The sequence below is a fragment of the Pipra filicauda genome, unplaced genomic scaffold (genome assembly GCF_003945595.2).
Source record: "Pipra filicauda isolate LSUMZ 115617 unplaced genomic scaffold, ASM394559v2 scaffold76_size2844353_pilon, whole genome shotgun sequence".
NCBI classification, from domain to species: Eukaryota; Metazoa; Chordata; class Aves; order Passeriformes; family Pipridae; genus Pipra; species Pipra filicauda.
This window is the reverse complement of record NW_024104942.1, coordinates 1,916,607-1,942,498: the sequence shown is the minus strand read 5'-3', so window position 1 is coordinate 1,942,498 and position 25,892 is coordinate 1,916,607. Positions and strand designations below refer to the sequence as shown.

Below are 25,892 nucleotides of genomic sequence, written 5' to 3'. Positions count from 1 at the left end.
ATCAGTCTCTGCCTGAGCTGCCAGCACTTCAGTCTCAGTCCACATCTAATTGATCCATACAGCTTTCTGTGTTGCAGAGTCCTTATACATTGACTCTGCAGCCATAACTAATATATAGTTACATGCATAACATCTGTGTTTAAAACAGAGACATCAGTGATGTAATAACCCTTCAGAAGAGACTTGACAAAATCATATGGATCAGCTTTGTTTATAGTACCTGCAAAATCTTCCAGTGAAGTTAGCAGCACACAGGCAGGAGTATCCATTAATCCCATCAACGCAAGTGGCCCCGTTTGCACACTGGTGGCCAAGGCAGTTGTCTATGTCCTCTTCACAGTTTTCCCCTGTGTAACCAGGTTCACAGCTGCACTCATAAGAGGTGACCCCGTCGGTGCAGTTTCCATGAATGCAGGGGTTTGAGGAGCATTCATCAATGTTGACTTCGCAATGACTGCCAGTGTATCCGTCAGGACACGTGCAACGGTAGGAAGTGTACAAGTCTTCACATGTCCCGTCGTGCATACAGGGATCTGAGCTGCAGACATCTACCTGCAAACAGCCAGTACGAGCAGCGTTTGCAGATATTTTGAGAAATTGCTCCTCTTGAGGCTTTTTAGTAGGGATGTCAACATTTTCAAAGTATGAGAGATAAATGCCACTGATGTCTATGGTGCTCATACATCCTCGCAGGCCATCCAGGCTGTCAAAAGCCTTGTCAGCCACATAGATATCTGTCTCTTCTCTTAAAAAGTTGAGGGTTCCTGCAGCAGCTGTGCTGGTTGCAGTGTCTTTTTTGTTATCTATATCCATGTACCATCTAGAGGACTGGGACAGGGGCTCTACCATAGAGACCATCACTTGATGCCATTTCCCATCGCTCACAGGCACTGAACTAGCAAGGGTCAGCCTATAAAAGCTGTTGCCACTTTGTAATTGAAAAAGTAACTTGGAGTTGTGAATACTGATGATAACAAACTCTGGCTCCTTCTCCGCATACAGCAGGATCACATCAGTGTCCCTAGTCCGAAAGCCAAACACGATATTGGTGAGGTCTCTGCTGATTTTTCCGTTGCTTCTGTAAAATATCGCACTGCTCCGGCCACTAAACACTGCATTAGCAAGACCTGTGCGAAGATAATAATTGAGAAACCAGACCAACTTTAAACCAATACCTGTGGAACAATATCTCTCCATGGTCCCTGTCATGTAAGTCCTTTTGGGTTTGCTGAAAAACAATCAAATTCCACCAGTGTTTCAGTTATCCCTGTCTGCCTCTTATGACTATGGAAATTACAGGGCAGTGCCAGCATCAGCTATACTGACATCAAAAGTGTGCTGCTTTGCATCATCTCGAGTCAACACTCTAATATACAATTCTACATTAGTGTCATCTCTGTATTTCAAAAGAAGACATACATTTGTCATTTTATGTTTCTTCCTTAAGTACAGGCATCTAGTTATTCCTCATGACAGATCTGGACCGGGTGAACATTTCTTCTCAATTCTTTTTTTCCTAGGTGTTTCTTAAGATGTTTTAGAAAGGATTTGATTGGATCCCAATTTACTCTCACTGATGCAAAAGGATTAATTTAATTGAAGTTAGTTGACAAATAGCCCCCTCGAAATCCATGTAAGAAGAGCCATGCCTGTCACGTTTAAAGCCAGCTTCTCCTGCTGTGTAGGCTCTGCCACAGCCCTGCTGACAGCAGTGAGCCTGTGCTGGTGGGACTGGGAGGGCAGCAGCACTCAACTTGCACTGCTGTGAGTGAAAATTGATGGGCTACGTTGTGGCAGTTTTATGGACATCTTCACAAAGGTATTTGACATCATTCATTAGCATGGTTTCTACTAAAATGCACTAACTCACTGGGCTGTAAATTTACACGTTCTGAGATTTATGAGAATTATAGACAGGGAGGACAGACAGGAAGGAATGTCTTCTGTCTGTATTTCAGAAAAAATTAGTTTTGAAAGATCCTAGCACTGAGATAAGGTGGGTTTCTGAACTATCTGTGGGCTTAGTAAGTGTTGAGGAAAAGAACCCCTGGGAGTCCCAGTAGGAAGTTATTGACTGTATATCCTGATACTAAGGCAGCAGAGGTGTAACTAAATTTCCTGGTGCATCAAATGTAGTGTCTTTCTCGTAGAAAAAGTTTCCTCAGAGGAAATCGTACTAAAAATCAGTCAGAATTTTTCCAAAGTATTTCTGATTTTTTAAAAATGTCTTACAAAGCAGCTGAGTTTTTTTAAGCTCATAAAGCTAAATTACCCCTGTAGAACTCTTACAAAGTCCTGAGCACAGCAAGCTGCCTTGATGTGCTTTTACTCTCAGCTGTGCCACTGGGCATACAGTTTTGCTGTTACTTAATGTTCCCCACATCGGCTTCTTGTAATGTTTTGTTCTCTTTTATGGAGTATTGTGTAATGTTTTGTTCTCTTTTATGGAGCGTATGCCTTCCAAAAGGGCTTGCTAATCGTAGCCATCTAGGTGGAACTGTGGCCACAGCCCCTGGAAAACAGCTTTTTTGCTGCCTTGGCTTAAAATTGTATCCAGAGCAGTAGACACCAGGCTGGCAGAGAACTCACTGGCCAGGAAAGCTTTTATTACCATCTGTTGAACAAGAAGTTTATCCTGTAGCTAAGAATACAATTAGTTTAAAATGCAGCTCTATACTGCAGGAATTTTGGAATATCTATTACGGAAACTCTCTACTGTTGCCACGTAAACCAGCACAGAAATCTTAAAGTGATGACCTTGAGATATTGAAAGTGTAAATGACCTTGAGTATAGCAGAAGGAAACAGTTCAGATACTTTTCCCTTTGCTGTATCTATGTTCATATTCTACCATAATATGCAATAGTAAATTTTATGAGAGAACATATATTGATGTTATAATTAAAGCCATCTATGAGAGAAGGTACAATTATTCTAATTTCAGTTCTAAAGTTGAACAAGTCCTGCAATGCTGATTCTAACAATCTCCATAAAAATAGCATCATATTGGTCTGTCTATGATAGAAGTCTTTTGTTGATCAACATTCTCATTCCTAAAACTGAGCCATTCTAACAGCTTCAATCAGATTGAGTGTGAATTTATCTTGCTTTACAGCTTCGTTAGGGCTTTCTTTGATAGCAAAAAGAAAAAATATTTCTTCAAGATCCTTACTTGCTTTTTTTAATTCCAATCCAGAGTGGGAAGGAGAAGGAAAGAGATATACAGGGTGGCTAGTGACCTAAAGACAGCTAATGCTCATCAGTGCCCAAACAGACTGTTTGGTGTGCAGGTGCCTCTTATGAAGACACCAGTTGAGTAACTGTTCTGCTGGTATTAAGGTGACTTTCTTCAAAGCTATTAAAGTTTATTGAAGAAAATCAAATGATGTAATGTATGTTATGTATCTTGTCTTTTCAGGAAGATGGAGAACATCCTAAGGTTAATCCAGCACTGGATATCCTCTTATCTCTTTGCAGTGGTAATATGAGGGGTACACTTACACTCTGGCAATGTACTATTGTACAAGTTGTGCTGAATAAGTAAATATCAAAGGTCCTGTAAACATTAGTGTCTGAGTCAGTGTCTGTCTGACAATTTCTGGGCTTGGTAGGGCAGACTCTTCCCATTAACCTTACTTAAAATTGACATAGTCATTATTTTAATACAGAAATAACATTTGAATGAACTTCAGAGGCAGTGAATATTTAGTTTCAAGGCAATGCTGATGAAAATTTTGCTGATCTCCAAAGATGACTGGAAGAACTGAAATGTACCTACATTCAAATCCTTGGTGCACCAGCTGGCATTGTGCTTCATGAGGACAGGGCCCAAGCTCACACCACTTAACTTCCTCGCATGCCTTCCCCACTGTGTTGGGGGGGCACGTGCAAGTGAAGTCATCCCAGATTGAATAGCACACACCACCGTTGTGGCAAGGGTTGGACTATGGGGAAAGAGAAGAGATAACCTAAGTATGAATAAAGTTTGGTGGCCTCCCAACTCTAGGGATGGGGGACTGTTTGGCAAAAAGGAGGTTTCTGTTTATTTCAGATGGAAGCTGATAAAGACGAGTACTATGACAGCACAGTGTGTTCAATAATTGGTGAAAAACAGTATTTCAACCTTAAAATAGTTTAATTCTCCCCTATGCAAATACATTTTCTGCTGATATTGATCATATGTAGCATAACTCAACAAAATCTGCTCCTTTTAGTGTTTTCACTTGTTTTCCTAGGATGTCATTATAATCAAATAATGTGTGGAAACATACAAAAAAAAATTAAAATAAATTCCCCATTATAAATATGTGAAAATACTCTGAAAAATGTCATTCTTACCTTGCAGAGGTTGTCACCAGTGCAGCCTTGGGTGACATTAATAAGGGTTCGGTTGATAAGAGAATTCAGTGGATTGATGATGGGAAAGAATTCCAGTGGCTGGTTATTCACTCTTACATCTTGGATACAGCCTTTGAAATATCTGCCATTTCTATCAGTTTCTTTGTTGTCTGGTAGGCCTCCAATGTAAAGAATATCCTTACTTTGGATGGTTAGTAGTGGAGTAGATATAAAGCCTAGGTAGTGAGAGGACTGGAACAATTCCATCTTATTTGGTTCTATTTTTAATGTTATTAGGTAAAAGTTTCCATCGTTCACAAAGTGTTTTCCTAATAACTTAATGGAATTTAGAGCTGACATTGTGAGTTTCCCACCTTCCAAACAAACTCTTATGTAGAGGTAAGTACTGTTTCTCAAAGCCAGTAACAAGCCAGAAGACTTGCGTGTTCGGACAAACATTGATATGATGAAGTTCTCATTCTGAGTGGCATCAATGGAAAAAGCAGCATAGCCTGAGGAGTCCTCAGATCCAAACCGGCCTGGAATGTATTCTTGAGGTTGGAGATATGGGAGGGAAAAAAAAAAGGAAGAAAAATAAAATAGTTAGGGCTAAGCAACAAGGGGGCCAATGCAACAATCAAATAACTACTTATAGTAATGTTTATGTATGGTAGTAAGATGTGCCTGTAGTTATGGATGAATAAAGATTTGATCCAGCTGTAAATAGCTTCTATTTGAAAATTCCTGTTGGCCTCCATGACCATAGCATTAAGCCCCTGTACAGGACCAGATGTTATATTACTGGGCATATTTTTCCCCTTTATCATGTGCTGTGTAATGCTGTGTTTTCAAGTGGTTAAACAAGGACAGATTTCTATAGTTTCCTGGATTGGTCCTCAGAAAGATCATTTTGGAAAGAACCTAGCTGCTTTGATCCTCTGATGACCATGGAAGTTACTGTAATTCTGGAATTTTGTGATATTTTTTGCACAGATTCCAACTGCAGAAAGCTGATCGTCAAACCTCTCCTGCATAAATAGGGCACCTACGTGGTGCTGCACGGGCTCCCCAGTTCCCTGCCAGACTTTTTGTTCCTGGGGCTCAAGATATGCTCATATACATCAACTTGTATCCAGTTATGAATCCTGTAAAGTCCTGTGAGTGCCCATTGTGCTGTGGTGTCATGGTGGAAAAATGATCCTGCATCAAGTAAGCTTTCTTTTTTTGTGTGCTTATCAATTAAAATGATTAAACCAAAACCATCTGTCTCTCTCCCTTACTCCTTATTTTCAGTAATGGTTTTCAGACTTGTAAGGATACAAAATATGTAGCCAAAACTGTGTTTTATTCTGATGAATCATCTCATTAAAAAACAACAGTGTTTCTATTTTTGCACTGTAAGTTTTGTGATCTTGTCCTCAATATTATAGACTTCCTGCCTAAACAATTTCAAGAGCTATTTTTAATATATCAAATTCATAGAAAGAATAAACCAAGCTTTTGGTTTTAAATGCTCACATAGCTAAAAATTCAGTCCTCCGTTGTGCAGTAAAACTCCTAGAGTGAGATCTCATAGGCCAACTTTCTGCCTGCAGCACTACTTTTTATTATGACTACATTAAAAAACCCAATGAAAATAGGGACTGACTGTGAAGCCCCAACAGACCCTTAATGACCACACTGCACTACTATGTGGTATGATCATATTATTTAGCAACAGGAATAAATCCTAACTTGTTCCTAAACAGACAATTTCATAATTAAATTTGAACTAGTTTATTTCTATTAATAACATTTCCTATGTATCTACATCTACTTATTAAAACTCTTCTATGTAGAAATAAATACATGTTGAAATTGGTGTTTTGAGGCATTAAGTCAGTTTATATGTTCTCTAAGGGGGTAAGGGGGTACCAGAGGCTGAAACATTTTTTCATGAGGGTAAAAACAAAATTTCTGCTGGAATGGGGATTCCACAACTGCAATATTAAAAAGAACCATTAATCTTCAAAAAGGTATTTCATGTTTACAATGACTTTGTTACATTTCTCTCTATTTATAAATATACACATATATCATCAATCTGATCTGTTTGATGAGATGACTGGCATCACCTTGGTCAATATTAACCTCTTGGGTCACAACATCTGGATGCTGATCAAAATGAGTCAACATCTGTTTGTTATTTTGTATATGTAGAGAAAATATTGCCTCTTGTCAATTAAATACTTGGCAGCAACTTTTCTTCAGAAAGACACCAGCATTTCTTATGTTATCCTTTACCACAAGTCTCTCCCACTCTGCCTTTTAAGAAACCTGCCACAGTCTTTTAAATATGGCATATATCTAGAACCTATGTATCAGAATGGCACAGTGCCATGATTAGCAAGGAATATTGTGGTCAGCAGGAAAAAAAAAAAAAGCATTGCTTTCTAACCATTCTCAACAGTTCTAATGCCAGTATAAGCCACTCCTGGCCCTGACTGGTTTTAATTTTGCTTCATATAAGGAGGCAAACATATTTACCAGATGTTGTCCTATACTCCAAAGTTGCCTTCCAAATCTTTGGATAAATTACAGCTAGACTTCAAAGAAGTCTGTTACAATTACCTCTCAGGCTTTGTCATTTTGCAATAAAGCCAAAAAGAAAAACTATTGAAAGGTATTGATAAGTATTAGGTATAGCATACAAAATGAAATTGTATTTAAACATTTTGAAATGTATTTGGAGCCACAGCTTTCTGCAGCAATGTATTCAATAGCCCCTGAGGCCAGTTGTTCAGCTGATGTAAATCAATGTAGCTTCCCTGGCGGCGCCGCAGCCATGCCAGTTTACACCAGTTTAGGATCTGTCCATTCCAATCTGACCATGGCACTGCTGTTGTGCTTAATTTTTTCCAGCCCACTTGGCAAATATATCTACGTAAATATACGTATGTATGTATACGTGTATGTATGTGTATGTATTTCCTGCTCCCTAAACACTGACCATGTGTGGATGGTTAGTAAGGGGACAGAGGGGAGCAGCAGCAAGGGCGCTGCATGGAAGAGTCCTGTGCAATTTTCTTAAACAAAACCACTTGTTTGAAATTCCTAAAACTTTATCTGAGGAAGAATTGCAGAGTTCACCCCAAAATGTTCCTGAGAGTTGCTGTGGTTAGAGCTCCAGGGGGCTTCACCCACCAGATGCAGTATAGCTGAGAGTTGGGCAGGGACCTCCTATTGTCCTTCCATTTTGCCTCAGCCTGCACTTGGAAAGATCATTTGTAGCAGGGAAAGTGCTACAGGCATCTATAGCTTTTGTATTCCTACCCATCACTGCCACAGAGGCTGTTTGCTGAGATGTGCTCTTCTGTTCCCTCACACAGGGACACGTTTCCCTCTGGTCCCCATCCAGCTTCCTGGGAACTGCTACCTGCACTAGTGATTGTCCAGCACTGTCTTAGGACAACTGAGAGATGAATGGTCCCTGTCTCTAGCCACTGAAGCTCTGCCTGCTCCTTGGGCTAATCAGATTAAGCTAATAGTATAATCTCATTAATTTTTTTAAATTGGAATCTGTCTTTTTTTAACTTGCAGTACTTTTGCTTGCCTTTCATTGCCTTAAATGGGTCTCTTTATAAAAGCCTAGAGAGCTTGAGGATAAAATTTTCAAAGAATGCTTTGAAAATAAGTCTTAAACTCCAATTGACTTGGTTGCTTTCTAAATTTTACTCAGCATGGATAACCTCCAGTGAACTACAGTTTTTCAGAGTTTATGGAGTGCTAAGACCACTAGGAAGATTTTAAAACAAGATGAGTGGAATCCACCACTTTAGCCTGACTTTTTTTGTCAGGCTGAAAAGCAGCCTTCCCAGGAAAGCAACTAGAGAATAGCAAAGGTGTGCTACTACTAACCTCTTGCACTTTCTTACCAGCTGACATTAAGCTCTGGAGATCCTAAGGGTCATGCCATTTCATCACCAGGTAAACAGTTTCAGCATCCACTTAAAACACAAATGCCAGCAGCACTCCCTTACCTGTTGCACAGTCTGGCCCTGTGTATGGCCGGTAGCAGTCGCAGTGGTAGCTCAGCCACAGGTTGGTGCAGCGTCCCCTGTTTTGACAAGGGTGGGTGTCACACCAGTCCTTTTTAGCACATCCTATCCTGACATTTAAAGATGACTCAGATGATACGTTCTCTGGAGTAATAACGTTCAAGTCTATTTCAATATCCTGAAGACAGCCTACAAATGAAGGTGCAGAATGTATATTATAGGTGTTAAGCAGAGAGTTGCTGCTAATGTTCCCCACTGGTAAGCCGCCCAGAAACGTGCTCTGAAATGCAAGCATCACAGGATTGCTATCTATCTTAGCAGACGTTTTATTGAGACAGGATTCTACACAAGAGCTGTCAAGCAAATTTAGAATAACAGCTCTTGCCAAGGTTACCTCCACTGAATGCCATTCTCCATCACTGACATTATGTGGAATATGCAAAAGAGCCTGTGGCTGATTATTGACTTGCACGGATAAGTGTAAGTAGCCATTCAGTAATTCCAGCTTTGCAAACGTACTTTTCTCCCCTCGGTAAAACAGAAAAGCTGTGGGTTGCACAGTTTGAAACCTCAGGTTTATGTTATAGAAAAAATCCTTTTTATGGGTCAGGGGATTCTTCAACAAAAGGAAACTGTTTCCTTGAAAAGAAAATGTGGTTATGGTTTCACAGTGTATTCCAGTATACCCAGGTGAGCATATGCAGCTGAATCCGTGTTGGCCATTTTTTAAATGTGGGATGCAGATTCCGTTGTTTTGGCATTGATGATCAGTACAGCCATGAAGAACTTCTGTACAGTTCCAGCCACCGTAAAAAATCCCTTCTTTGTCTGCAGGTGGGCAATGGCAAGTGTAATTCCCAGGAAAATTCTCACAGATTCCACCATTTTGGCAAGGGTTCATGTAACATTCATTGATGTCTTCATCACAGTGAGTACCTGAAGAATAAACAAAGAATTAGGCACACTGGTTTGAATAACCGAAGCCCAGAATAACTCTTTTAATATCATGTGTTTTATTAAATTATTTTTTATTAGAGAGGAATGCCTTGATAAAATAGGTGATTGTCTGACAAGTATAACATATGTTAAATATAAAATTACATTCATTTGTCATGGTTTCCTTGTGCAGAGTATTATATAAACACCTTATTGATAATCACACTTTGGAGAAAAGAACCAAACAAATGGATAGTTTTGATATGGATAATGTGATGAAATTAAGATAGACATTATCAGATGCGATCAAGAAATTGTTTCCCACATTTCCTGAGGTAGAAATTTAGAATGCTTTGTGAGGAACTGAATTATTTATCACATACAAAAAGCCAAGAATTGTTACTTAATTCCTATCCATTATATAGTATGCTGATGAGCTGGAGTATGATCTGCTGGTCTTTCCCTCTTTTTCATGTTCATTCAAACAGTATAGGAATTACAGACTAGTATTCCTGGTCCCATATGAAACATCTTGGAACAACAATCTTCAAGTGAGAGTCACAGGACTTACAAGTGATATATGATATGGTGGGTCAGACTGAAAAGTGGGTGAACATGCCTGTAAATGTATGTACAGCCAGCTGGCTGTCTGAAGAACAAAATTCCCAGTGTGAGCAGGGAGATGCACAGTGTGTTAATAAGAAATTCAAAGTGCTTAAACCTACTGATGGCCTGGGTAAGATGTAGTGGGATGTACCCCACCCACATTGAGTGGGTAGGAGCCACATTTCAGGATTAGGCAAGTACTGCAGTTGCTAACAAATGACCCATGGATCTCAGGTCTTCCAAATATAAGATAGCAGTCACTTCTGCTCTGTCAGCCATGCTCTTGCTTTGAGGAGAGTTCACTTGGGATGTGAGGATCTGAGAAAAGCTGTTAGAGGAGTTGGAACCTGTATGTCCAAGCAGAATATTCCTGGTACCATGTATCTGCAGTGGAGATTTTTAACTTCTCCTTTATATATAATATAAAGTAAGAAAAGATGAAAGGAATATTTTTTTCAAGTGTCTAAGGATTTGATCGGTGATGAGAGCACTTCTGTAGAAGACTGGTGATACAGACTCATATTTCTTCTTCCATATAATGTTTGGCTGCTGGTATATCTGGTAAAAGGAGAGCTCCTCATCTTAACTACTCTGTAATTTGATAGATTTGACCTAAGTAGGTCTGCTGGATCACATTTCACAAAGAAAAACAAATCTGTTCCTCTTGTAAAACTAATCTGTTTACCTCTCTGCACTGTTGTTCATCAGTAAAGTGGTAATTACAGTAACTTCTCCCTTGAGCAATCAAGTGGCTGATATGCATGCAATGGATATGGGAAAATCTGTTCCTTATCTCTCTTTGAAGCAGTCAAAATATCCAAATACTTTTTTGATAACTCATGCTAAGGGCAGCTCTTAGTATTTCCACTTCCCTTCCCTTCCTAAAATAGTTATTTTAGAGAAAAAAGAAATACTTTGCAGTTAGTTTTAAAACTAGTATCATCAGCACAAAATAAATAGATAAAATTTCATCCATCCCAACAGCAAAACTGGTGCCTGTAAAGCAGATAATGAGAAATGCTGAGACTCAGAGTTGCAGCTAGGTGTACCAGGCACCACACCTAGCTTTATGTACAAATTCACATCAAGTTTTGTCTTTACAGCAAAATACAGCCATTTTTCATGGAAAATTACAGAGCAGCATTCAGCCACAATGAATTGCTTCATATAGCAGTGGATAAGTGTAGTTACTCGGGCTAATTCCTTGCCTGTCCACTTTACTCAATCACAGTTGTAACTAGACCCATCTTGGGGAGTGGTAAGTTACAGGAGAGACAGAAAGGAACTGAGAATTGGGTGAGATTTGTTTAAAAGATTAGCCAGAGTGGAGTGGTCAGAGCATGTACATAAAAGCATGATCAGCTCACTTACCAGTCTTCAATTAGAAGACTTTCCACTTGAAGCTTCATATGATCAAACGCAGCTAGTGCTATCTCCCTGGTCTGGCAGTGAGGTTTTACAGCAGCAGTCTCTCTCTGTTTTCCAGCCAGGCTCATCTTTATTCCAATGTGAGATGTCTATGTATACCTTAATGTGTAGTGGCATCTGGCAGAAATATGACTCATTGGCTCTGACTTCCTCAAAGTGAAGTGCGCTTCCCAAACTGTTCTGACTGGGGGCCAGAACAATGTCTGCTTTGTCCAGTTTGTGGCAATTTCAGTGTTAGTGACTTGTCCTGCTTTTGCTATTCTACTATATGAAAAGTGAAGTTACTGTGAGCTGTTTCCTGTTTTGGTCAGTGTTTTAGTACATCTCCTGCCTGATATTGCTCCCTTCTCTGCTTTGACATCGAGGACAATGTGTCCTGAGGTCTTTTATATGACTCAGTCTTAATATGATGGCTGTAAAAATGCAGGTTTCTTTAGGGTTTTGTGTCAGAGATAAAAAGTAGTCCAACCCACAAGCAGTTGGATCAGGGTTGTACTTAGCCTTGTCATAGAGCTTCGGAGTGGACAGACTGTGCTTAAGGATTTATAGACTGAGATGCCCTGTTAAACCTTTCATAAAAATATCAGCATAGCGAATTGCTGGGTCCTTAGTTGTTGCATTTTCAGTAATGTTTGATGACTCTCTGTGTATTAGTTTATTATCCCATGGCACCTGCCATACATCCTCTTTGCTTTGTAACTTGTGATCTGGGTCACACTTTGCAATAGTTACTTGCCTCTGGAAAGGATGATGCAGATCCATAAACTGAATCCAACTTTACAATAATGTTTTAGTGTCTGTATTTTTCTCTGCTTCATCAGATTAGATATAAAATGAATGAATTTATTTCATAAGAGTGCTAAATTCTTTTGGAAATAATATATATTTCTATTTTTAATTTTAGATAACAAATTTGACCAAAAAAAAAATCAATGTCCAACAAAAAAATAAAATGGGCTTTATGAGGAGGTACACTTATTATTAGTGTATTCCTTGCCTATGCAAAATCAATATTATGAATGAATAATTAAATGCAAAGTGACTCACAGAGCCACTTAAATGCATGTAATTTCAGAAGCATTTCAGTGCTTATTTTTTAAGTAATGATACTAAAAATATGTTGCAAAGTAGTTTTTTTATCAGGTTGTGTATATACATACACAAATGTATACACACATATATATAGGCTTACTATTTCATAATAATATTAGCACAAACACAAATATAGGTCACACCAAAAGACAAATAATAAGTGATTTTTTTCATATCAAAAATAAATAGATCAGCTGTTCTTACAAGCAGTGTTGATATTGCTTGTTATCTGGCAATTGCTGTATGAGCAAAGACCACTGTCACTCAAGATAAAAGCACTCTAGATAAAAGGATTAGTCAATATTTATAGAACTGTATAAGCAGTTCAAATAGCTCAGGTTGGAAAAGTTAGCATGTAAGAAAAAGTATTCTCAAAAGATGCAAGACATACCAAAAGTAAATGCAAGTAAATGTTTCTTTTCAGTGGTTACATGCATTAGTTCAACTAAGCATATTTGTGTTTTTAAAGCAAAAAGTAAAGTAAAATCATTCAGCATTTTCTCTTCTAAATATATTACACACTGACCTAAAACTTTAGATAATGGGAATATTTTTGTCATATTTTTATAGATGGTTTCTTTTCCAGCCTGGGAAGTTTTATTCAAAACAGAAATGAAACAGTTTCTTTGACTCAGTTTTACAATATCACTCATGTGTCTCCTTTTTTCATTTACACATTATTACTATATGGTGCCTATTTTCTAACTGTTAACCTCTTAATTAAACTCGCTGTTTCAAATTTAGCAGCAAAGATTTCCTGCAGAAGCAAGATGACAAAAGCAATTATTCAAGAATAAGTGTGCTGAACACGACTAATTTTCATTTTGATTAAACAATTATAAAAGTATTATCCAAATTACACTTTTAATACACACCTTTGGTTAGAAATCTTTTGCCTTTCCAGCTCCCTGACACTAAATAAATATCAAGCAAATACAGACATGCAACCTGGATAGATGCTACACATTCAATACAGTCTAAGTGCACTTACAATTTCACAAAAAATTCACAGAAAGTTAATATTTACCTGTAAACATTGTCATTAAAATGATGTAAACTTGTATCCTAGTGGCACCCATCTTTTTCCAAAGGAAAATTTCCGGAAGAAAAAGATTGTTTAGCACTTAAGGAGTCCACAGAGTAAGTTTCTGTAAAATTCACAACAGTTCTTAGTATAAAGGCTTCCTTTCCAGGATTAGCTTGCTCCACTTCTGTACCTGCTGATGTGGTCTGATGGTGTATTTTGCCCAAGCCAGATCAACAAGGCTTAAAGTAAGTCTCATTAAACTGCTTACACAATAGATATGTATCCTATTTAAATTCTTTTTCAGTGTGTCCTCCAAGCGTGCTCACACCAAACTCTGTGTTTCCTAGAAAGGCATATTTTTAGGATACATTTGAAACTGATTTGTCACTTTTTTTTGTTCTACAAGGTGTTGTTTTTTAAGACCTTTTTTCTTTCAAGGGGTTTGTTAATCCAGATCAACTCTGGTCACTGTCATTCAGAGAAACTGTACATCTCAATAAGCAGATTGAAAAGACCTAAAATTTGGTCCTGTTTCTTTGTTTTATAAAATATTTTTGTTCCATTTGCTCTCTTTACCTACTGGAAGTCTATGTCTCTAGATTTTTTTAGTGTGCTAAAGACAGGAAAAAATAATTTACCAAAGCATTTTTTTTTCTTCAGATCTTGAGCAAGACATTTTAATTTGGACCAAATTTAATTAGAGGAAAATAAAGTTCAGGAGATTTAACTACTTATTTCTGTGAAAAATTTAGCAGCAGACATTATTTTTGGCACATGTGTTTATCAATTTCTTCTTTTCTCTTATCTCGTTTATTCATTAATTAGGAAGTTCCTCACCTTGTGTCAAATGTGTTCTTAGGCTGACCAAAAGACTCATACACAGAATACAATTTTGGATTCCTTTAATCTACAGTTCACAATTGCTTTAATAGAGATGTTCAGAAAATTGCTGCTTCTTCCAGCCTGGGACATAGGCATTTTTCCTATAATACTTTCAAATGCCATGGGATAAGGATGTCATCCAGACTCTTAGAAAGGTAAGTAAGGAATCTTTTAACAAAGTTCATGCTGATAAGTTAATGTGTATGCACTTGATTAGTAGTGCTTATCAGATGTCTTGTGCTACAGCTTGACGTTTAATATGAATTTTATTTTGAATATAAGAAGAAAAATTTGGAGGCTCTCAGTAATTGTCAGTCCTTTTGCAATATGACCTTGATAATATGACTGAGGTAAGATTATGAACATGCAAACAGTCAACAGGTGGGGATAGACATATGTTATTACAGCTTGGTGACAACGTGGGGCTGATGGCACTCTGAGACAGAGGAACTTCATAGCAGGGAATTTAGCAAATGCCTGAAGCCGTGTCAGAACCACTGGTGGGTATTTTGAACAAACCTGTCAGAAAAAGCCACTCTAATTACAGTAAGGGTTTGATGTAGTCTTTAATGACATTTTCATTTACAAACCAAGGAGAAAAATCTATATGAAACCACCATAAAGTGGATAAAAAATGTGTGTAATCCTACCCAGAAAATAATTGTCAGAGGTTCCCTGTCAAAATGGAAGGCTCCATTGATTATGGTTTGGGATTGTCCAGGGTTTGCTCTGGTTGGTGTTTTCATAAAAGATGTGGATGTTGACATAGAAAGCTTGCTTATTAAGTTATCTGATAAAACAGGGTTAAGAGAAACTTTTGACTGTGTTAAGGACAAAATGACCTTTGTAGCTGAATATAAGAAATTGGAGAAATGGCCTGAAAAATATTGTATTCAATTTTGGAACTGCTCACTCAGTTTCTGTAGTCTCAGGCGAGAATAACCAGCAATCAGGTGGAACAATAGTTTCAACCTGCAAAGCCTCAGTCACGTCGTGGCAGGAACACTGAGTTCATTTTTAGTTCTGCACTGCAAGGACAATTTGGATCAATTGGGAAGAGTTCAGGAATTATCACAGATCTTGAAAATATGGCTTCTGAGGAGAGGTTAAAAAAGTAGGGCTGTTCAGTCGAAGCACAAGCAGAGGAAATGGGACACGGTAACAGTTTTTCAGTGTAAAAAAGAGAGCACACTGTTCCCTGAGACCACAGTAAACAAATGAAAAAGTCACAGGTTTGGCCCTGCACAAAGAACATCCAGGTCACACTTTAGGATTTCTAGTGGCAATATGCCTGCTGGGAGCCATAAAGTCTATTTTGGATCCTTAAAAATTGGTTAGAGGCAAAAGAGCAATGAGACATGAGCCAGCAGATCCTATCTTAGACACATAGATAGTCCAAATGATACCTGCATGTCAGTCCCTTCCAATTCTATTTTTTCCATGTTTCTATGCCTTCTTTAAATAAAATAATTCCCAGCAACTAAGCTCTACTTCCACATATAGGTATCTATGCACATAAAGGTATCAAATGCAAGCAGGAGCAAACCTTGGAGAAACTCAGATTGTAGCACGCCCTTCAGAATATACTTTATGGAAGACAAAGAGTTTGCAATAATGCTCCCTCCACCTATATTTTACAGTTTTGGAAATGTCTGTTACAAAATCCTACCCCAGGTGCAAACAACTCTTTTCGAGGGTCTCATTAATCCTGAGGCCAGGGTGAAAGATCTGGCAGAGCACATATTCTTCAGGGCCCCAGGTCTTAGCAGACAGTCACAAAAATTCTAACTTTGCCACATCTGTGCAGATAATTGCAAAGAGATAATTACTCTTTGCTGGAAGGAGGAAGTGCACGCTCATGAGTGAGTAAGCGCAAGGAAATAAATTGACCATCTCTGTGTCATCATAATTAAAACTCATCCTTCTGGGCATAAATCAGTCACCATGGAGGTCAGGAAGGAGGCTTTACTCTTGTGTGTATCAGTGTAGAGCAAGTGAGGGGTATTTAAATGGATTTTTTTTCTCCTATTTTTATTCAGTAAAGAACTGGCTTACATTCAATACTGAACTTAATGTGACCAGTGATCTGATCTTGTATGGCAATTTCTGTTGCTGTCTTAGCAGAAAAGGCCTGTGTAAAATGAAGGACAGAATACAGGGCAGAACTGGAGCACATGGAAAATGGGATACTTTTAAAAAGTGGGATAATAAGCATTTGTTAACATAGGGCTAATTGGCACATGATACGTTTCACACAGAACTCTAATTCTGTGAAGCTGTAAGACCTTGCTAGTTATTCCTATTGCAGACAAATTCACTATTCTGCTATTTTTCCTCTTGCCATTTCAAATGTATGTATAAAGTTAATAGTGGCTAGGAAAAAAAATTAAAATAGAAATAAAGTTGAGTGGCTTGGCTTAATCATTAAATATGTCATTCTAGTTGAGGTATATGGAATTCATAACGTGCTACATTCAGAATGGCATGCTGTAATTCAATCTTTTTAAATGTTGCTGGCCTGAAGCTTCATAGACTAGGTTGAATTTTCAGTAAAAATGGATTTTTTTAAAGTAGTAAAAAACCCCAGTCCCTTAATCTCTTCAATCATTAAAGATTTTCTGAGAGCAAAAGTACTTGGAAATGTTTTTCCACTTGTTTCACATGTTTTGTCACACCTAAAATAGTTTTCATTTGAGGGGGAAAAAAAAAAAAAGAAGAAGAAAATCATGTACATGCTGTAGGTGATTAGTTGTTTAGTGAGATCTGGTGTGTTTATTTTATTTTATAAATATTGGAAACAGCCGGCTGAGTTCAGCTTGGCTTCAGCTCCTGAGTGGACCAGCCAGCCACTTCCAGAGCCTGCTCTGTGAGTGCTCCGTAGGCAAAGCTGCACGAGAGGTCAGGCACACACAGCCTGGCAATGGGGAGGGGCCGTGTCCTAGAAGGCCAGCACAGCAAAACTGCTGCTTGTAGCCTACACCTTCATCCCATATTTCAATTTACACTGCCAGCCATGTGGATCCAATTGTAGGATTAGGGTCTGAATCTGGAGTAAAGGAAAACCTCGTTGAAGAAATATGTCCCTGCATGGCGCTCATTTTCCTTTCATTTCCCTGCTCCTGGAGTCAGCTTTATGTACAGGTAAAATGCTGCTGCATTTGACTGATGGAGGTAGGGAAGAAAATGAAATGGTGGCAGCCCAGTTTTCCCAGGCAGTATCCATCTTGAGTGGGTTTTCTGGCTGCACAAATGTGTTGTAGCTCTGACCATCTTGTTGATATGAGACAGGAAGGGTAGAGGAGAGGAAGGAGAGCACAATTACATGGTGTGACAGGTTGAAGTGGAAAAGGATGATCTATGAAGGATACCATTAAGAAAGAAAAGAGTAGGAAAGATTTTGGAGACTAAACAGATGAAAAAGTAGAGGAAGATGTGAATGGCGAAAAGGAAATAAAAGCATAGAAATCAATGGTACCCCCAAAGTACCAAAGATATTTCAGACAGCATTCTTGTTAGACACATGGGCATTTATGGGTAGTAAGAGGAGAGGGTGTATGGTTATGGCCATTAATCTATATAGGACATGTGAGGGATGCTAAGAAAGACTGCACCTCATAGATAAGGTCTACACAGAGATCTGAGAGTGGAAAAAGTACACCACTGCAGCAATTCCAAAGACAAAAGATCGGATAAAAAATAGAAAAAAAAAGTCATAGTTGTTTTTTTTTTTTTTAAATTAAATAGTCATGTGCACTGGAGCAGAGAAGTCAATTCACAAAACAGAATTAAGACAGAATCATAGAAAAACTTAGGTTTAAAAGGACCTTCAAAGGTTATCATCTGGTCCAATGCTCCAGTCAAAGGGTCAGGACATCATCCAGAGAAGAAATTGTAATAGCAAGTTTAAGAGAACTTGTTATTTTATACCTGATTATGGACCAGATATTTAAAAGCCAAAGAAAGATATTTGGTGTTCTGCTTTCCGGTGTGGGGGTGTGTGCGCGCTCTTTAAGTTGTAAAAAGAGTATATATAATTCAGGAATTTTTCATGTTTTACCTTTTAGAAAACTGTGGCAAGACTGTCAAATTCAAAGCATTAATGATCTGATTTGCATTTTTTGTAGATTTATGAGCTTGTACATACAGATGATGTGTGTGCATTTGAACTGAAGTATATCCAGAGGGATCTTAAAACAACTAATACCTTTGAGTTGTTTAATTAGATCATACAAGGTCGTGTTTCATTGACTTGAAAATCTGTTTGGAGCATATGATTCACTTTGGAATTAGAAAACAAATTAATTTTCCATTCTACAAACACTTAAGGGCTTTAAAAGAGTGGCTGTTGCTGATGAACACTTCCATTGAGAAATGTACGCTGTGTCTAGTCTCCCCTAAAAGGGATTTTCTACCTTGTCTCTTGTTGGCTGTTTTCTATTTGTTCTAACTGAGTTAGGCAAGCACAGCCACTGTGCTGTCTAGTGTGAAACGGCTTCTGCCCTGGAAATGGTGCTTTGAAAAATTTGAGTCATTTGCAAGATTTTCTCATTTTGCTATAAGTAATGTGAATCTCCACAACATGCAAAAGTGACTGTATTTACATAACTGCATTGTCAGTCCTTATTGAAACAAACTGAAAAAGCCAGTAGGCTAGAAAATCATAGTTTTAATAAGGCCTATAGAGCTTAATTGAGAATGGAGACCTGACAATAGAAAAATATAAAACGTGAATGTGTGAATACACATAATGTGTTTATGCTCTGCGTATTTTGAGCTGTGCATAACATAACTATAAAAAGCATGGATATAATCTGTATCTATGCTATGTACAATTACATTTCTCTATTCCTACAATATATATTTCTATATAATTTATTAACACTTTAAATACAGGTAAAGACAAGCCTTTTACACTGAACTATGCACTCTTTTCTTTTTTTTTTCTTTCCTTCTTTTTAAGGCAATTACTCTACATGGTGTGTGTTTTCTTCTCTATGTAAATAGTTATGACTTGCTGTAGAGCAGATGTAGATGCAGAAGATCCCGGACTTTGGACTGGGATCTTTCATTCCAGTTCCATATGAATGGTAATGGCAGGAGGTCATACCTGTTTTCACTTTAGCAGCAGGGTTCATTTCACTCATTCCCTTCAGTGTTAGTCCTTTTGTAGTGTGAAAACTCATCTCAGTGGTGGCTTTGTTTATCCAAGATTTCATATGCTTAATTCATCTTGAAGCTGGGAAGCTTGAGACACAAACTAGCTTCATTTTTGCTGGGTCACCCAGCAGTCCCAGTGGAAATGGCAGAGCATGGACTTCAGCTAAGACTGTGTGTGCTTTCCATGGTCTGCTGCCTGTCTTTTGGGGGATTTCCTAGATGATAGTATAGGAATGTGATGTAGCTAGATTAAATCTAGTTTTTCTATATCTTTATGTGTTACAGTTAACTTCTGTACCTGTGCAGACGTATACACAGTACAGCATTTAAATAGTTTTCTTTATTTGGTATGATAGGTAGTGATTTACCATAATGTTTTGGCCTCACAAACAGGCCTAATAACAGATTCTGAACCCTCTTTGCTAAGACAAAATAGTGCCCACAGGACAAAGACTACAGGCATAATTGTATTGATCATTATGATTCTCTGTATTAGTGTCATGTTGTTAGCACAGCCAGACTCGAAGAGTTACAGCAGTGGGAGAGCAATCTGAGTCAGATCTCCCAAATCTACTTCTAGCAGTTAATTATCAGCATAAATTAGCTGTTCATACTAGGGGTTTTTCTTCTCTCCAAGACTGCTTACTGAAAGTGCAAAGTTCATTGTCAGCCAGGGAAAGAGTGTGCCTTCCTTAATCTGGTTCTCCTTACCCAATCAACAGAAGTCCTTTTTCTTAGTTAATTCAAATATTTTTAAAGGGATCAGCACCCGGGTCATCAGTAAAAGGCTAGCTTAACTTCTTTTAAATTCTCCTTGTACCTGAAAAAATTAGTCCAGATACTAAACAGAAGCAGGTTGTGCCTTATTATAGTCACCTCAGAGTTTATTTCAAACAGTGCAAATGAGCAGATGTAAAAATACTAGACTTTATCAATTGTTCCTCCTATTAGCAAAGAATGAATAATTAAGAGCTAGATGCTACAGGGAACAATTAATGTAAGAGCTTTTATGGAGTATATCACATAAAATTAGTTTTGGTTCTCATTTTATCAGGTTATTTTTATTACTCAAAACCCAAACATACTCTTTATGTCCTTGAGAAGACCTTAGACCTGGGACTCATCAATGATAATTAATTGTCATCAGACTGTAAAACTCCTGAATCCAATCCAACAAAAGCATTAAAGTGATTTTTTTATTATTATCAATTAAAATGGGAATTGTATATATGTGTATACAAAATTAGAAAGAGTTCTCTACGCACCAGAGAGTTTGCACTGCCATTCAGAGGGACTGAGAGGCTGGAGAAACAGGCAATCTTCAGGAACCTCATGAAATTCTGCAAGGGGATTCACCAAGTCCTGCACTTGGGCACAATTAAGCCCATCCACCAGTACATGGTGGGGTGCAGCTGGCTGGAAAGCAGCTTTGCCATGCTCTGAACAGGCTGGGCATGAGGCAGCAGTGTGCCCTGGCAGCAAGGAGGGCCAGCAGCCTCCTGGGCTGTGTTAGGAATCATGGTGCCAGCAGGTTGAGGGAGGTGACTCCTCACCTCTGCTCAGCACCAGTGAGACCACACCAAGTCTGGGTCTGGGCCACCCAGGTACAAGAAAGAAGCAGACACACTAGACGTACTGGAGCAGGTCCAGAAAAAGGCTGTGAAGGTGATTTAAGAGATTGGAAAATCTGTCATGGGGAATTTGGGTTGTTCAGAAGTTGAAATGAAAGCCAATTTTAAAGGCAGGAGATAGCCTTCAAAAAAAAGAGATATATAAACTTCCCAATTCACCTGTTCCTTCCCCTTGAAGAACTGTGTATTCCTTGACCTTGCAAATGTGATTGCTCTCATGGATGGAATTCTTCTTAAGACATGTCACATAAGTGTGAGAGCCTCAGTTGTATAGATGTCCTGCTTTTAAATTTAAAATGCTGAATGTTGTTAAATAATTCTTTATAACAGCTACAGATGGGAAATATGACACATAATTGTACTGTAGAAGTTAAGAATATTTGGGTTCTTTACTCCATCCCCCCCTGTATAAAGGCTTGGCAGCATTAATCCAGGAAGGTTTAGAAGATTATGTGTATATGACAGCCCTGAGGATTTCCATCATTGTGATTTTCCTTCCAACTCTTTTTTTGAGGAGCATAATGACCTATGACAACTAAGCTTTATTCTCTGTGGAGTCTGACATTGCTTCTGTTTAATGGATCAGACAGTTTGTGATACATCAGTACTAGACACTTTCTTCCCCACGTCAACCTAGGGTACCTCTCCAATATTTCCCATCTGTGCTGACCTGTGTGATCAAGAGGTCATGTCCTGAAGTCAAACCCAGAATCGAAACACTCACTTCTACCACGGGCCAGACTATTAATGTAACCCATTTAATTTACATCAAGTTGGAACCTGACATTCAATTTCTCTCTCCAGAAGCAATTATTTTTAAAGGAACATGCCAACAATATTGCTTGGCTTAGAATAGCAAAAGTTCAAAAGGGTAAAAAACATTTCACACCATAAATAAAGAATTGATTATACTTGAAAACAAAGTTTGTAATTACTACTGACATTTCTGAGCCTAGATGAAGTGCCTTTTATGCTTTAAAAACTGATGTCACTTATGCCACCAGCATTATGGGAACCTTATGTAAGGGTCTGAAATAGTCCTGTGCTGGTATTTCAGGTACAAAGAGGAAAATATGAACATTTTGCATGATGCTTGGGTCAAATATCTACTTTTCGTCAAGAGACGGTGCAAAATTCATTGTGGGTGCCTCCTTTCACCCCAACAGTTCCATCAGCAGGACCACTGACATAATAAGTAAATTTCTTAATTTGTTATTCTTCTTATGTGAAAACTAAGGCTCCAAGGTGCTAACAAATCTTAACTAGGAATAGCCTGTCTGGGTCATCAAATTACTCTTTTTTACTTAAAACAGTGACATTTTTTTCCATAGCTTTTACAGCCCTTTGCATGACTGGCCGCAGAACAATACCCCTAAATTCCATGTGGAAGATCCTGCTAATCAAATTGTGTGGTGCAAAAGCTAAAAATTGACTCTAAGAATTTGGATTAGCAAACAGTGTTCATCACAAATTCTTTGAGAAATAGCGTCTTCCAGATCAGGCTCTAATGACAGTGTTGAAATATCAGCTAAAGCTAGAATCTGCTAATGTCTAGCAGATGCTAGACAGGGACAGTATTTCGTGCTCCCTCTACTGGCTCACAGGAACAGAGGGGATACAGGGAACTTGGTTCTCAGAACTCTCAGAGCTGTGCTGGTACCAAAATGCTGATATCAGTTCAAAAAAATTGCATATTTTCACATATTAGGGCAGTTTATACTTTTTTAGGAGACTAATGCAAATAGCATTTTGCCAAGTAAAGCACTTTACTAAGGGTAAACAGCAATGCCATCCCACTGCTATGGGTTATTTGGGGATGTTTGCATGTGAGAAATGGTACTTCAAAGGCACGTAAAAATCTGCAAGTGTGAAAACAGTAGCTAAGCTACATAAAAACTGTAACCCCTACAACAATGAAGTGATGAATGGCATTGTGCCATTTATATTTGATGCTGTAGCAATTTAATACCAGCCTGCATTCTTTGAGCAAGTTTTCTCATACATCTTAACTTTTTATTTCAAAGTAGGTCAATATTGCTTTCATAACAAATATATACAGGTTTGGCATGCAAACATCATGCATTTCCCACTGTTACAAGCCATGCAATTGAAATAATTATTTAGTAATGAAGACCAGCATAAACTCTGCTCATTAACCAGCATACTCATGGCGTGCTGCAAAGTTTGCAGTAAGGAATGAAGACAAATCTTTTATTCCTACCACAAATCAATCCAGACAGAAAACTGTGCCCTTCAAAAATAGAAAAGATGCAAGTTGTGGACCTTTTTAACTAAGGATCACAGAAAGGCTTTCTATAAGCAGAGCCGAAAAGTACTCTGAAGTACTTACTACGTAAGTAGTAGCATGTATGTATTTATATGTGTATTAACACATATGTGTGTGAACAGACATTTATACATACATGCATATGGTTCAGAACTACTAGCCCATGTACTATTTCTGACTGAACTCCTCCAGCTTCTCCAATGTCACGTCTGAATTCCTCCATTATGGGAAGGAGATAGAAGTAATGCCTCTTAAATGTTTGGTTGTATAATTTACTGTATTTCCAATAAACTGGATTTTAATGGGGTTCATGATGGTGACATTATTAAGGCTGGTTTTGAAATCATCTGTTGAGCAAAACACTATACTATTAAATTGGGTCATTTTTTTTATCGCTTGACATTTGACCTTAAATATTCCATAAATTAGAATGTATTGAGAAAGTAAAATACATTAGTCCCATAGCACAGGTCCTCTGTTAGTGTCTACTTGTTAAGCACTTTCTCTAGAGTAGTGAAAGCTGTATGAAGTGTAGATTTAAAGAAAGTTCCTTTCTGTTTGGGGAAAGGTTGTGCATCTGCCTGACTGCAATTTGACTGTAATTCAACCAGAACAATATAGACTTACACAAACCAATGCTAAAAAGCATATGCTGTAAAGTAGCTCCTGAGATGGACAATCAAATTCTTTAGAAGACAAGCAAAGTTCTGCTGTTAGTTTTAGTATGTGCAATAACTTTGATTTCACCAGGGTTTGTGACCACACTTTAAAGGCTACTTTCATTAGTGGTTGTCTTTGCCATTAGATGTTGAGCATGGTGTTGGTCTGGGGCAAAACAAGCAAGAAATGAAAGGGCCAGAGAGATTCTTCAACAGAGAAAGATTGAACTGAGCAAATTCATAAGCTCAGTCAAGAGGAGAGTATAAATATCTGAGGTATGCCAGTTAAAAAGGCTAGGAAAAGTTTATTCACAAAATTAAGAAAGAAACCAAAAAGGTAAGTAGGCAGTGCCTGAAGAAGGCATCAGAAGGAAAATTCTTACTGGGTAGACTAGATTTAACAAGTATTCAGTCATATGATGGAATGGCCCACCAGGAATGAGTGAAAGGAAAATAATAGGTACTTGAAAAACATTATCCCACTGCCAAACAATATACAACTGCCTTTTTTGTTTGTTTGTTTTTGAAAGCATTTTCTGCCAGGTACTGGCCATACAGATTTGTTAAATCTAAGGACATTTTCTGTCTGTGTGTTGCAAGATCTGGGAGCTTATGGATTAAAAGCCATTCATCCCCTCCTCCTTCCCTTCAAGGAAAAAAGCTTTTCGTGCTAAAAAATGTTTATGTGCAACACTGTTTAACACAGAGAGATGTGCCAGATTCAAAATATCCACTGCTTGCAGGCTCTGTCAATCACATTGGACTACATAATGCAACTTAACATATCAGTGCAACTAGAGAAAATAGATCATAGTAATAATGGGTCAGCTGTCAAATTTTAAAGAATAAAACTCTGTACATATTCTGAAAATAATATTGGTAGATGCTTCCTAATGTTTTAATTTCATATATTTCTAACTCAACCCCCCCCCCCAAACATCTAATATTCATGCATTCTTTTGATGCTGAATAATGCACAAGTGAGGGCTGCAATCTCTTTGCATTTCCAGTTGCAACTTGCAACAAGAAGAGGAGAGAGATTTCTCATGTAATACATATTTATCATTAAACAATATACATAGGCATATTCTCAGTGTTGCAAACCAAGTTTGGGGGCTAATTCTGTAAAGAGTTATCATAAAAAGCTCGAGAGCTCATTTCCTAATGGTCATGGTTCAACTTTTACAAAATTCCAACATAGATTGTCATTACTAATAAAAATATTCTCCTGTCAGAAGGTTCCCTCGTGCAATATGAATAATAGCAACAAGCTGAAATTTTCAATAAAGCTGAATTTTATTTCATTAAAAGGAGTCCTCTGCATAGTTAGTGCCCATGCCAAGTGCATATTTTGTTTCTAGAATCTAAAACTATTTCAGTCTCTACTTGGAGCACATTAAATAAGGTAACTGGATCTGATAATGATGTACAAATACATCCTCCATAGGCTATGAGACTCCACTGTTTGTTGAAGTAATGTCATTCCTTATGATCATATTGGACCTTATTCTATGTTTTCTGAATCAGGGATAATGCTTACACAAACATTCAGATTTTAGTGAGGCGAAACCCAAGCTGCAGAATATTGTAAATACAAAAATATTATTAGGTGGTATCAATATCACTTAAAGACATATGCTACTCTTTCCTCAAGTGCATCCCACTAAGTCAGAGTTCTATAACCAGTGATAAACACTAGGTAACCGTACAACTACAGTCAGTGCATTTAAGCAATCACTCTCACAGTCCACTGCCATGTAGGGGGCAAGGTAAGTCATAAGAAGATTAATTTTTGCAAAAAAAATAAAACAGC

At 38.0% G+C, this 25,892-nt stretch overlaps 1 protein-coding gene across 4 annotated transcripts in view; it reads right to left on the bottom strand.

The window, feature by feature from the left end:
• CRB1 (crumbs cell polarity complex component 1) overlaps positions 1-25,892 on the bottom strand; it is a 106,045-nt gene that overhangs the window by 37,398 nt on the left and 42,755 nt on the right. For all 4 annotated transcript variants that reach the window (XM_039389776.1, XM_027713260.2, XM_039389775.1 and 1 more), the window contains exons 6-9: positions 8,357-9,310; positions 4,338-4,888; positions 3,778-3,943; positions 221-1,127 (exon numbers count right to left, since the gene is read on the bottom strand). In XM_039389776.1, the coding sequence (XP_039245710.1) occupies positions 221-1,127; positions 3,778-3,943; positions 4,338-4,888; positions 8,357-9,310 (2,578 nt within the window). The remainder of the gene's footprint in view (positions 1-220; positions 1,128-3,777; positions 3,944-4,337; positions 4,889-8,356; positions 9,311-25,892) is intronic.